The sequence below is a fragment of the Cebidichthys violaceus genome, unplaced genomic scaffold (genome assembly GCF_023349555.1).
Source record: "Cebidichthys violaceus isolate CVI_PGR_0920_01 unplaced genomic scaffold, fCebVio1.0.p SCAF_2, whole genome shotgun sequence".
NCBI classification, from domain to species: Eukaryota; Metazoa; Chordata; class Actinopteri; order Perciformes; family Stichaeidae; genus Cebidichthys; species Cebidichthys violaceus.
Genome location: NW_027176372.1, coordinates 14,661,846 through 14,676,511, shown reverse-complemented (window position 1 = coordinate 14,676,511; position 14,666 = coordinate 14,661,846). Strand labels below are relative to the sequence as shown.

Here is a 14,666-nt window from a genome sequence, read left to right as displayed (position 1 = left end):
AATGCATTACAAACTATGAATCTGTATTATTCATGCTGTTCACGCTTCGAGTCGGGATCGCCAGTGTGCAGCATCGGCTTGAGTTATCTAGAAGATGTACGTGCTTTGTGAACTACAACCAGAGATACCTCTTTTCTGAAGAAGATCCATTGTCTTCAAAGTGTACGCTATATGCCTTCCCCATTGACAATATGGGGCCTGCGGCGACATGATCTACTTTAAAGTGTCATTTTGAAGTCTAATTAATTAGTCAGCAAATGTTAGTTAATTGCATTAACAAGGCTCATCATCAGTCACTGTTCGAGTAAATTCTAGTGGCTTTATACAAATAAATTATAACTGCATGTCCTATAACATATTGTGCTGAGGTGACTTAGTGAACAGAAGTTGGCCAAGACAAAAACCCTCAACAGTCTCACTCACGAGGCAGCTGTCAATCTGCAGCCTCCCACGTGGTCAGCAGGGCGGGCGCATCGCAACTAGTTGAACGTGCAACTTTGAGGCAGGCAGACAATTGGACCCATTGGTAGTTGCACTTGCACATCCATATAGGAAACTCCCCTGCAAGTTAGAAGGCGCCTCTTCTCTGGTTGGCATCCAGATCGCTCCCATCTGTGTCCGGCTTAAACCCGGTGTGCGCTGCTGCTGCCTCTTGTTCCAAGACTAATTTAAGACAGCGCTTTGAACCCCGAGCCTAGTGTGCTGGAGCAGAGTGTTGTGAGTCTGTTAGGTGCGCTGCTTAGTCCGGAGCACCGAGTAGATTTTGGTCGCAGAACTTCAACAGCTAAACGAAGTATTTTTATTTTTATTTTCTGTTCATCAAGAGGACTTCAGCAGGATTTTCAACATGGATACAGCTCGCGACTCTATCGGGGAAAGTAAGCCGGTGTGCCAGTGTGCTCCCAAGTCCGCGGTCCAGCGGTGGCTTCCAGGTTTCCCCATCGCTCTGTGCTTGCTGATGTCCCTGAGCTCCATCACCGTGTGTCTTCTGATGAGCCTCAAGACCTACCAGCTGGAGAACCGCCTGCAGATGGAGACGGACAAAGCGTCCATCTTCCACCCGGCGCGCACAGCTTGTCTAAACGAGGATGGGACTCTAATTCCAGAGCTGAGCACTTCGATAGTGCGGCTCGTTGAAGAGGTACATCACGTATACTGTCGTTGATAAGTTCATGTATTGTGTTTGTGAACCTCAGACGCATTGCTCGCCGGTGCGTAAAATGTGCGTAATAGCATGGAACACATGCAGCACAAACACACAGACATGGCACTTTTTTGGCAATTGCACCCTAATTATTCCCTCTAAAATCAGTCCCTTTTTTATTAACGACCTTAGGGATCAACCTTGCATGCAGCTGGCCAATTAGTTTGCCGTTAAACCTCTTTATAGGGTGACATAACCACTGATGAGACACCAACCTATAATTGTTATTACATGGAGGAAGCTCCGTGAGCTGTATTTAATAGGAGGAAGGTTATGACCTCATAATTGTAATTGGTACTCATTGAGATTATTTCAATATTATTCCATGCTCTGCTTGTTTATTAATGATCTCCACTTTGAAAAATATATTCATGTTTAGTATTTTTATTTAGCTTTGGAATTTGTTCTGTCTGTCTGCAGAAAGTGGTGGTGCTGATGCCAAAATTGCGGACAACTAGGGATGTTGGCCAAGAGTGCTCCTGTCCTCCAGGTATGTCTCTGCTCTTTGTAGCATTGGTACCACTTACCCAAAAAACACACAAATAAATCAAACGAGACGCTCAAAATCTGTTCCCTATCAGGTAAAAGTTACAGTCTAGGCATGACTGACTGCTTGTGAAACCTGATTGTTTGTCTGCCTATGATGCTCTTGGCAGCTCTCCTGAACTTAAAGAGTGTATGTGTGCGTGTTCATGGTCAAGGCCCCCTGAGCCGATGTAGGGCCCACACTGTGACCGCAGGGCTCCACACTCAGCGGAGCAGCGGGGTTGGGATGTCCAGCCTGAGCCCTGCAGCCTTGTATCAGTGGGGGATGCTCACTTTAAAAGATGTAGCAGCGGTGTGCCAAGATTGGCCACGTTTGGCTCGCGGTGTTCGTTACAGAGCTTGTGATAGTTCCACGGGCGGAGAACGCTGTGTGATCCACATCATGTTACACACAGAGTCGCCCGTTATGAATAATAAAAAAAAAGAGATGGTTTACCTTTTTTACTTTGGGTAAAGCTGCATTTGACGTGATGTGTCCTCATGCATAGATGAAGCCTGACATCAGTGGATGTGACCAACTGATCAGCTGTGTATTAAATATATGGGCTATTTTACCTTAGCTATGGAGAAGAAATTGGGGTTTATTGCCAGAGGAATTCACTGGCATCAGGATGTGTGTGTGTGTTTTATTGAAACATTCACAAAAAAATTGCAACTTTAGTGAAATCTTACCATCATCACTGCTGCACACATTTGAAGTTTTGTATCCAAAAGTTATGGTAGAGGTTGAGCTTTTTGAGATGCTTATCAGCACATTTGGCGAACTTCTCTCCCTGGCTCTTCTTTCTTTCTTTTTCTCTTTGTCTCCGGGTGTGGACAGCCCTGCAACAACATAAACAGGTGAAAGCGTTCACAAGTGGAATTTCTGGCCCGCTTTCAACACATTCTGTTTTCCAGTCTGAGGTCTGCCGTGCCAAGATAGCTCGCTGGCTCTGTCTGGCTGGTTAGCGAAGCTGGTGCAAGTGTTTGTTGTTTGCATTGGATTCAGCAGAGTCAAAGCCACTGACACTGCATGTGGTAGTACTTTACTGTAGTTCCTCTTTTATACATTCAATGCATTTCTACTCAGCATGACTCCGTAGAATTGTAATTAGATGTATATGCACCCTGTAAAACGTTGCCCAATTAAGCCAAGCCTGCACTGCCCTTGTTGGGTATTCATGCATTTGAATGTACTTTCTTTATTAGACCATATTATTGTATCAGATGTTGCATCCCATTTTCCTGTCAATTCCGCTGAACTGCTGTGTAATCAAGCGTTTTTTTGCACTGAAACACAATTCCTCCGCAACTATTCAGAAGTCTATTTAAAGTTCTCTTTTTCCAGTTTCTTGGCTTTGAATATGGTGTCTTTTTTTGCGAGGCTGGAACAAAAGGCTATTTGTTTATTGCGGCTTTTATGCAACCAAATGTAAAAATGTACTTCTTTCACATCCCAACAATTCCCCAGATTGCTCAATACAGACTTGTTAACGTTTCTCCATAAAATGTGTTTATTTCTAAAGAGGGTTTCTCAGCCGATAAACTTAGATTTGGAGAGATTTTCCTGGTGCTTTTTGCTCAAGAAGCGACATGAGCTTGTGAACTATCAGGAGTGTGCATGCGTTTGTGTCAGGCGCTGTATGAAGTATGTGACTCGAGAAAAACACTTTTATATACATTTATCTGAGCCGAGCTGTTCCTAAATGTGTGCATCCCATCTGTGGCCTTGTGAGTGTACAGTCTGGTCATGGTCTCATATGGCTGCGTGTGGTTTTGTGTGTGTGTGTGTGTGTGTGTGTGTGTGTGTGTGTGTGTGTGTGTGTGTGTGGGTGTGTGAGTTTCTGTCCCTGAGCCTTTGAGGGGCCGACAGAGGCACCTCTCTCAACACGACACTGTAAGAAGAGACCCTCCTCTCCCTTTAGCACCAGCTCTTCCCACCTGAAACTTGAATCTCTCACCACCAGGATCACAGGCCAAGGTATTTCTGCCAGGGTGTGTGTGTGCGAGACACACTGCCACACAGCATGAGTGGCATTTCTGCCATTAAAGCTATGCCCTCAGCATCAGGGTGCTCACCTTTCAGCATGCATGAAGACGGGGGCCCAACAGGGGGCAGCACATTCGCAGCAGCGCTGGGAAATGATGTTGAATTTGTTATTGATGCTTCTCACTGAATGACTTCCTCTTGATGAAAAAAAAATGTTTTGAAGGCAAAGCCCTCTGGTTCAGACACTGCCTATAAATAGCATTTGCCACTAAAGGGCATTTACCTCCCGTAGTCGCTCAGTGGAGACAGAATTGTTGTGACACTTTTATGCTCACAGATACAACACAGCCAGCAGTCGTTAAGGCGAAGGCAAACGATGTCGCTGAGACCAACTCAGCTTACAAGCTTCAGGTGTTTGCAATTAGCACCCGCCTGTTGCCTTGACAGACACACACTACGTATGCTCTCACACAAACCTACACACACATTCATTACTAACACATGGACACAACACCTTTATGGTGCCTTAGCTAATTAGAACCATGTGGGGCTTGCATGTGTCCTGTGTAGGGGGAGTGTATTGTCATCTCTGCAATTTGCATTAAAAGGCTGTTTAACAGGTCTGGTACCAGCTAGGGGGGCACAGGCGGCCCACTCTTGGGCACAGGCCCAAAATTAAAAATGCCAGCCAGACACACCCATTAATGTGAATCAGTCACTGGAGACTGTGCAGCAGGAGAGGGTGCTAAAACAACACGGCCATCCTATGACAGTTTGAGGAGATTTTTATTTCATAAGAATATTTAGATGAATTTTAAAAATAAAACACAAACAATGTGTCTTTCTTCATGAAAAAAAAAAATACTTTGGGTGATATGACAGCTTTGATGAGATTGTGAGGACTTGCTGCTTTTCTTTGTCTTTTGTGATTGTGAATATCCTTGGAGTTTGGGATGGTTGGTCGCACAAAACAACTAATTAGAAGATGTGACATTTTGCTCTATATTTTGTAGACCAAACAATGGTTTAATCAAGCCATTCTTGATATAGTGCATTTGATTTATTGATCTGTAAGTAGGTGTAAGTTTAAATTAAGTCAAAGTCAGGACTGAGTCTTTGGTTTTGGTGTATATGAGGGCAAGAGGTCAGACCCCTGGCTGTGTGCTCAGATCAATTTCCATCAGATAAGAGCTCATTAACACACTTAAGGGAAACACAGGCCCCTCATATATGTGTTTGTGTGTATTTATATAACTGAGAGAGCATGCCCACAGTGGGGTTCCTTGAAGCATTTAACATATACACATACATGCAAAAATGCACATGAATTCTTGTCTGCTTTCTGTAGAGGTACAGCTATTCGTATTTTTTGTGACACTAAATTCCTACACATGTGATGAGGGACTATTCTACCCCAGCTGTCTGTCAGCGTAACGTCTTGTGTGAAGCCCATCAGCAGTCTGCTGGTGTTAACCGGCCTGACTGGGGATCAGCCTCTCACTCAGAAGGCAGAGGGGAGGCTGTACGCTTCCTGCTCCCCCACCTGGAGGAGGAGAGGGGGAAAGCCGGCATTAGAGAGACCCACGATGGGGCCAACAGCAAGGGGCTGCATTTTGTTTTTAAAGCCATAATAAATCAGATGGGAAGCTTGCAGCTACCTATATAATCTATTGCCACAGGACCAATACACCGGCCATATAAGATCCATTAATGACCATTTTAAAAATAATAAACGCAGGAAATTTGTTTTCATAAGTGATTTCGTTTTAGAATTTGTTCCGCTGTAGCCGAGAGCTGTAGGCATTTCTTTTTTTTAAAGTATTAATATGCTGGAGAGCAGCACATAACTAGCTGTGTGTGTGTGTGTGTGTGTGTGTGTGTGTGTGTGTGTGTGTGTGTGTGTGTGCGCGCGCGCGCGTGTGTGTGTGTGTGTGTCTGTGCGCCCATGTGCCAGTCTCTGCTTGAGTGCGCTTGTATGTATTGTGTGCACGTGTGTTTGTTTTGATGTCTGCAGGCATGCGTAATGTGAGGTTCCCAGTGACTGACTGCATTGCTTTAAATTCACTGTGTATGAAGTCAGTTATGAAGAGGATATCCTGTGGCAGAAAGCCCAGGTGGCTTTTTACATTAAGCTTCAGATTTCAAACCAGGGAAGAAAATATACAGTTTTATAAAAGTACAAAATACTTTCTATCCTCCTGCTGCACAGAATTGAGTATCACAAACGCACATTTTCCCCATTAGAGTTGGTCTGTGGGGTGTTTTCTGTAAATCTTCACACACAGCCACTCTTTTATTTCCAGAATATTTTTCCCCAACTATGTCACTATGTAAGCGGTAATGTCTTACCTCTTCAATAGGGAACATAGAAATGTGTTCTGTAGATTCAAATGACTGTATTATGGGATTTAGTCTTTACAGGCAAAATGATGACCAGGAAATGTTGATGCTGCTTTGTATTGAGCACTATATCACAGACTAAAAGATGCCATCGTCATATGGACTGCAGCTCTAATGCACAGCTGTGCGATCCTTGTGTCCTCAGGTTACTTTTAGCCTTCTTGTGATGTGTCTGTTATTCCCTCCTGTCACTGTAAGAGTCAAATTAAAATGAGTGACTTCTCTTGATATCTTGTTCTCATTGGAAAGAGGATCTTGGAAGGTTCGAGTGTGCTCAGTTTATTTGTAAAAGACGAGGGGAATGCGGCCTCTTGGACTGTTTTGAGATATTGAGTTTGGAAGATGGTTGTGTTTGTGTCATTGAAAACAAAGGCTCCACTGGGGGAAAAAAAAAACTATATTTCAAAGTAAGGGAGATAATCCTATCACTTAAGGCAATTTACCAGACATGTTTATCTAGTTATCTAGTCTGTTGCTCACTCTATAGCTCGCTCCTGACCTTTGCTCGAGGCTATGTTAGCCGCTACTAGCACAACACACCCGAATCTCTGACCGGGTTGTATTACAAGGCTGAATTTAAGAACTTAAGAACAGCTGATGCGACTGGCTCCAGGTGTGCATTTGTACTTTTGTATGTGTTTTGTAGCGCACACACACACTACTCACACCTCACCCACATCTTTAGACCGCACCTCTCTGTCTCTCATCAGCCTTCTAATTAAAGTTAGCTTTCTGAAACCACAGTGTAGCAGGGCCGAATTTCTTCCTTTTGAAAAATGAACTGCTCGACACAAGCCGGCCCGTCTGCAGCTCATGAAGGCCCACAGGGACCACAGGAACCCACAGAGGAGCAAAGGGCTGCCAGGTAGCAATACGAGGGATGTGCAGAACACACAAAGGAAACAAAAGGGACTCTCTGAAGCGACTGGCACATCCTGTGATCTTAGTTACAACACCTATTAAAGGAAAACATCGCTGTATGCAATCATCTATTGTCATAACATTATATGTGAGGTCATTAAGGGAGGTGGTGTGGAGCGGATTAAGGAGGAGATACGGATTGTAACTTGTTTAAAAGGATTTAGTGTCCATATGTTCATATTGAAGGATCAGCTTGAAGGACGCCACCTCTCAGCTAACAGTGGAAATTCCAAAGATAGCCTGCTATTGAGCAACAGCTAGGGTCTGTTTATATTTACATCCTTGTCTTTGTTCCAGACTAGTTACAGAAGTGCCGTAGTGAGTTCTCTCCTGCACTTCATAGCTCCATATAGTGAAGACCAGAACTATTCTCGGACACGCTGCCAACATAAACATGGGCCAATTGAGTGTTTCTTATTACCACAGGTGAACAGAAATGTCATGGAGTTCTGCATTTTTGAGTGATATTGTTCATTGTGTAACGTTAAAGGACTAGTGTGAAGGATTTTGGTGGCATCCAGCGGTGTCGTTGCAGATTGTAACCAACTGAATAGCCATCCACTCACTCCTCCCTTTCCAGCACTGCAAAAACGTGAGCTGCCGAGTGCAAAACCATGGAAATGCCGTTCGCCTCACTCAGAAACGATCCATACTATAACAACAACACTTGTTACTACGAGCAACGGACGTCAGACAGTTTTTGTCTGTTCTGGGCTACTGTGGAAAGCTACTCTGTGAAGAGGACCCAGCTTTAGGTCACAGTTTTACCACAATAAGTTGTTATTTTAGCACCTTTACAACACTATCGGATTTAGTTAAGTGTTACTAACATAATTATTTACAATTATGCAACAGAGAAACTTTGTGGAGGCTTGTCTAAGATGAGCAAAACACATGGCACTAAGTAAAACTTGATTTAGAGGAACATCTGATTTGCTGCTTTCCACACAATAACGCTTTGTCTGATGCACAAAATTTCAAAACAACAGTTGTTTTCATCAGACCAGCGTGCATCAAAAGCATCAAGTGATGTGTTGAACCGCAGGGCCATGATTCATTTCTTCAGTCTTGGATTGATTTAAGAGCATCGCTGCATAATCATTCATGGTGTTTCTGAAGCAAGACATTCTGTTATCGTAACAGATGGCATTTGAAAGGTTCACAATGTTTGTATTTCTTTATAAATATATAGTCATTATTTTGATATGTCCATATTACATAGTATGCTTGTTTTCAAAGATGCTCTTTTCCAGAAGGTTGCCACAGGCAGCAAATAATGTCATAGCAAATTAGTGACTTGAGCGGAACGAACATTTGAGCATTGTCAGACACATCTGTTCAGTAGTCAAATCAGCACATGAGTTACAATTTCATGTTGCTTCAATTTGAAGGGAACACATCTGAAACTATTACCAAATAGTAGTAGTTTGTAGGTATTTTTAAATTTGTTTTGCTTGATTTTTTTTATCTTCCTTCTTAAAACAACTGTGGAAAACTTCTTATTTTATGTAACCCTAAAAAGCTCTAAAATAAAGTATGATAAGGCCATAATAGATTTCCTGAATCAGTCGGCATCTAAATGTTTTCACAGGGATCCCATATTTTCAGCGAGAGCTAGTATAGTCTCGTCGAGAGCAAGTAGGAGTGGCAAGAGCTTACCGGGCAGTGCTGGCAAATGTGGAAACTATTATAATGTTTTCTTTAATTATCACAAGTGGCAGGTGACAAGGTGAATAGCCTTTTAATGGGGGAGCAGAAAACCTCTTTAACACCACCGTGTGGCCTCTGGCTGGCTGACAGCACTGTGAGGTCAAATGATCTCTCTCTGTGCTGCAGTGTGTTCCTAAACCTGTTCAATAAAGCATCGGAGTTTACAGGACAGTGAGGGTAAGAATAATGCCATCACTTGAAAACTCCAACAAGCCTGTAAAGTATCTAAACAGGCTTTCATTTCAATCCCATCATCTGTTAGGATAACCAGCCCGGATAAAGTACCACAGAAATAAGATTCCAGTATTTTTTAAAGTGCCGGTAATCCATCAGGAATGTAGCGAGGCTGCACCGGGACTCACACGAACACACCTGGATTTATTGGACAGATAGCGTCTCTGACGTGAACCCAGACAAACAAAGGAGTCCGAATTTGAGCAGAGGTTATCATTTATCCCTCCATGCCTCCCAGACACAGAGTAGAATGAACAGTGAAGGTATCTTTCCCCGGGAGCCATCGGGAGGTGTGAAGGAGGGCATCGGTGAACCAGATGGTCTCACTGTGCCGAACATGCTCCTGCTTAGTGTAAAAGCCCCTCGACAGGCTCGTCACTCTCCCAGCACCTCTTTAATGAGAGCTGAGCTCGTAAAACTGGGCCTGAAGCCTTTGAACAAGCCCTCAGCATCACTGGTCCATGTTATTCTGTCATAACAGGGAGGTGAGGGCATTTTGGAGCGGAGCACAGGATAGCTCTCACCAACTTAACGCCACGGCTTGGGGAGGGTGTATTTACATGTGTCGGGCCTGTTTTCTCTCTCGGTGTGACCTTTCCAAATGTGTCTCTGTCGTTATGTCCCTTATGTTTTTCCTTCCTGTGTCCCAACTTTTTGCTTTTTTTTGGCACGTGATGCACGTCTGTCGCTTTGTTTCATGCTCCCCATCCTTGTCTCTATATTTGATTTGAGCGAGTGTATATTTAACTCTGGGATCTGGATGGCCTCAGGCTGCACAGTGGGTCAATCTGTTCGCTGTGTACATTAAACATTAACCCAAAGTTCAGCCAGGAGTGAGGTCGGGGGTGATGGAGATGGCTATCACACGTACTGTAAACAGACGTTGAAGAGATGCAGAGGGAGTTTCTCAGGGAAAGTGGGCACTCCCTCAGGTGTGTCTATCAAACAAGCTAATTTCCTACTTTTATAGGCGTCAGTGATAGCAACAGATTACTGGCAGCGCTATTTTTGCTGAGGCAGAAAATGTGCCAGTTGACCACAGGTCCTATAAATTACAACTCTGCTATGGAATGAGAAATCTGAATGAAAAACCCAATAATTCTATATTTGTGTTTTTAATAAAAAGAACTATAAATTATCAGGCATCTTGGACATTTTTGAGGGTGTTTAATCAAGACGAAGAATCAGCTCACACACATTAAGCTAAAACCTCAAACGTCAGAGTTAACCGACCGAGACGTGCCGTTGTCATGCGCTCATGTTTACAGCCATATGTAACACATCGGCTTAACATCGAACCGCAGCGGCTGCAGTTATACTATCGGCTTCATTGTGTGTGGAACAGCCTTGATGGGTTGATGGGTTGATGGGTCGTTTCGCCCTCAAAAATCAGTCCTCAAATCAGGGTCAGAAAAACCTCACGGTCGTTTCCCAGCAGTGTGGATAACAGAATATGATTACAAAAATGTTACACTGGAATTACCCCGTCTAACTGGATCCGATCATCGGCCAAGCGAGAGCTTGTTTAGAAATGTGTGTGTGTGTATGTGTGTGTGTGTGTGTGTGTGTGTGTGATTAAGTGTAGCTTCATATACATACTGTATATCTTTATGTGTGCCAACAATCGTGTGGGTTTATCAGCAGGTTCGTGGCCGATAGTGCTGTGACGGTGCGATAATGGGTGTTAAATATGTGTTAATGAGCGCACAGTGGTGGACACACACCGTGACTTGCCACCTTTAAATCGAAACACTCGGTTTCTGTCAAGAACGCTGTCGCTGCTGCCGCTCACTGTCTCAACTGCCAGATGGGGGGAAGTGAGGGGGGAGGAAATGGAAGAACGTACTATACCGAAATATACTGCACATGTTGAAGGTTTTTGTCAGTGTTCCATCTGGTTTTTTGTGTTTTTTTTATATATATATATGAGCTTGTGTGCCTATGCATTCTTGTAGCAGAAAGTGTCTATATGTGTGGGCCGGCATGTTGGCTCACCTCACATGCGTGTTGTTATTCTCATGTGTTAGCACGCGTGTGTTCCTAAGTTTCTGCATACCATGCAACAGCCATCTCCATTGCCAGCCTCTATAGGGACTCCTTATCTGCATATTTGCAGTTCTACTCGAGAATCAAAATGAAATGAGTCCTGAGTGCATTTTGGGAGCCAGAAGAGTATATCACAGATGTCCAGTCAGCTCTGGTTACAAATGGAGTATCTGGGTCGAGCATGTGGATAATCTATCAGGTCCACCATCTCTCTTTCCTCTCATTTTCTCTCTGACTGCATTCAAAAAATGTTTCCTCCATCTTTTCTTTGTTTTCTCACCTTTCGTAACAAATCCTGTGCAGTCGGCGCACAAATGTGCAGTTGTTTTGAACACACTTGGGGTTTAGGTGAATTGGATCCTGAAGGTGTTGAAGCAATGAATGTGATTTGACGACTGTCTACACTTGTGCATGTGTTTGTGCCTGCTACAAGATAATTGTCACGGTTCAGGAGCCGCAGCCTTGACACACATAAAGAAGTAGACAGCGGGGGAAATAAATGCTTACACACACACAGACACGCACACTCATACACACAACAGAAAACATCCACAAGCATTTAGACATTTTTATGGTGTTGGTCACTGTTTTATTTTCTCTTAATCCTTCTTAAATCCAGGCACAAGCGATGCACTTTTAGAACTGAGCAGGCCCCTTTTTTGGTCTTGTTTATTTACTTGGAGTGTTTTCTCACGTCCATATGGTTCTGATTGTGTGATTTGGAACAAGGACAAAGTCGGGGATGAGTAGAGAGAGTGGGGAGAGCAGGACAGCGGCGGGAGGGAGTATCAGAGAGACAAATGAACACTGTGATTCTGATAAATGGAAATGCAATCATTTAAGCTGCATGGGAAGTGTACATGTGGTACCTAATGTTACAATTCTTTTAAATATTTGTTCTGTCTTTTTTAAATTGCACTGTATCTCGTCTCAATATGCTATTATTGCAACCCCATCTTGGCATGCAGTGCAGCCTCCATTGCCTCGAGCCCCATATGATTCCCTTTTCATTGTAAACAAAGTTTGGCTGTTTAACGCAAGGATTAAACCAAAAGAGTATGTATATACTCCTATAGCTGCCCAAATTGGCCCTTAAATCGGGAACTGGTTTATAACAAACAGCAGACCAATGAGGTGACCTGACCCAAATCAAGCTACTCATCATAAAACATGTTGTTGTGAGTAACAGCCAAACCACCAGTGCAAAGCACTTCTCTAATGTAGTTTTAATTGGGAGAATTGACGAAGCAACGTCGGCACCGGAGAAAGATACTGTTGAAATCAGTGAGAATGATTAAGATTTAGTTTGTCAGAGGCGTCGAGATGGGAGGTTGGATTTCTGGCACGAGGATTAACTTTTTTTTTCGGGTCTATTTTTTATATAGTCTTTTACAAAGGAGCATGTTGATTTGTTAGAGGCTTTGATGTTTTATGCAAGGCACATAGTGATCCAGGCTTTACCACTGCACACTGATTGACCTCAGGGATACTGAAGGATATGTTGCTTTACCTGCTGCTGCTTTGCACATGATTAGACATCTGTGATGTAGTTGTGAACAGTGATCTGTCACTGCTGAGTGAAGGCTGTGTGTCCGTTAACTTATCCTTATCAATTTAACTCTGCTGGTAGAAAACATCAATTTTAAAGGAGCTGTATTTAACATTCAGAGCACATTCAGAGTAATGTCTAACTGCGCAGAGAATGAAGTCGCTCTCTGTGGGTGCAGTTATCCGATCTTCTCCTTGCTTTGTTGAAATAGACGAGCTGGCCGGGCTTTTAGTGCATGATTGTGCATGTGAGTGTTCCCCACTGATTCAATGAAGCGTAGCACTCACCCTCCAGTCCCCTGCACGTAAATTATGTTAGCTGTGGGCCGCCGGCTCACTGTCACCATGTTGAGATCCATTGAGAGGCGATCTAAATGGTCCCATTCCTGTGTCTTACACCTCTAAGACATAGCCCAACACCTTTTTTCCCATTCAGTCTTTGTTATGGGAGGGAACAGGGATCCTATGGAGTCTTTTTAACAAGCAGATGTCTACGAGACATCTTTCCTGGCACGGGGCGTCCCATTGATTTATTTGTGGCAGATGTTTTGATCAAATCGGACAAACGTGACAATTTATCTGTCTGGTACACCCATTAATTCGCAGTGCAGATCAGCTGATGTTATTTGGTCTAATTACATCTGAACTTTTAAACTCTCCGTTTTCACATTGACCCATCGGCTTTCCTCCTTTATCGGAAAGACAGACAACGGTAAATGGAGCGTAAGTACCAAGATGTTTATCTTTCCTGTCCAGGATTTGTGATCCCTGCACGTCTGAATGCCTGTGTGTCTCTGTGTGTGCAAGTTCATATGTACTTCTATATGTGCGTGTGTTTGTGGACAAAGCGGGTGGAATACCTGGCACGAGATGGCTGCTCTGCCTGTCTGAGGTATAACATGAACAGAGGGGGTGACTGCAGGAGATCGGAGGGGTGGAAGCGCTGTGTGTACCCCAAGCAAACAGGCCAGATAAGATCAGAGTGGAGGGAGCGCAGCTGGAAGCCTTCCTGAGTTGACCCCTTGCTCCGCCTCTCTCGCATTCCTCCAAACCCCTCGTTGCCCTCTTTCTCCCTGTTCTCTCCAAATTTTACCTCCTAACATCTCTTCCCTGCTTTATCTTGTCATTCGCCACCCCCATTCAGCATATCGCTCCATCCATTATTTTGTTTTTCAAACAATATCTTTGTGTTTGGAGTTTTCATAGATCGTTTTTCTCCTTCTGTGTGGTGTCTCCCCTCCTGTTCTTCACTGCACTGCCTCTTCTCCATCTTCCCTCTCCTCCTCCCCCCACTTCTCAGCAGGACCTCGGTAAAGTGGGGTCAGCCTTTAGCATGTAATGCTGTGTCTTTTTCTCTGTTTCTCCCCTGCTCTTTGACCATGTTCATTAATACTAGCCCCTCTAAACTGATCGATTTGCCTTTCATGTTTTCCCCTGGGCCATGTCCTAGACATGACAGTAGACCTAACATTTCAAAGTAAGGCCTCTCTGGCTTTTTTGTGTGGATTTACATTTGTGTGTCTGCCTGTTTAAATAGGAGCAAGACAAAGCAAAAATAGTGCAAAGCAGCTGTGCTTGTTATCTTTTGTGACCTTATTAAATATCATTAATTGAAGCCATTCCAGGTAGTGTTGCTCATCAGGAGTGAGCTGCAGTAGCTGTATTTCACGTTCAAATGTGTGAAGAAGATGAGGAGGATAAAGGGGGAGCAATGTGAAACTCTTGCAGTCTGTGACGTCTTGGAATGATTGTCATGTATATTTAGCTCTGCATATGGCAACACAAAGACAGCTGTTGTTGCCAGCTCACATTTATTTTGGCCTTGCGTTGGTCCCTCCTGTCACTTTAACCAGACCCATATCTGTAAATAGTCTGTGCCGCTGACAGACTGTTGAGACACATCACACGCTGCAGAACTAATATATTTTCTTTAGATATTAATACAAACCAGGGTTTAGAGATCTAAATGAACTGAACTGATTCTCCTGTTCAGTTTTAGATGTTTGCTGCAGGCCACCAGCATCACTGGTGTTGTTTGTTCAGCCTCTTGTGTCCAGTAATAATCCCTCAGCCCACAACCTCTTGACC

General features: G+C 43.7%; 1 protein-coding gene across 1 annotated transcript in view; it reads left to right on the top strand.

The window, feature by feature from the left end:
• Window positions 1–541: 541 nt before the first annotated feature.
• LOC137875423 (collagen alpha-1(XXIII) chain) overlaps window positions 542–14,666 on the top strand; it is a 117,410-nt gene continuing 103,285 nt past the window's right edge. The window contains 2 exon segments of the mRNA XM_068714630.1: window positions 542–1,141; window positions 1,625–1,694. Of these exon segments, the coding sequence (XP_068570731.1) occupies window positions 848–1,141; window positions 1,625–1,694 (364 nt within the window). The 5' untranslated portion in view covers window positions 542–847.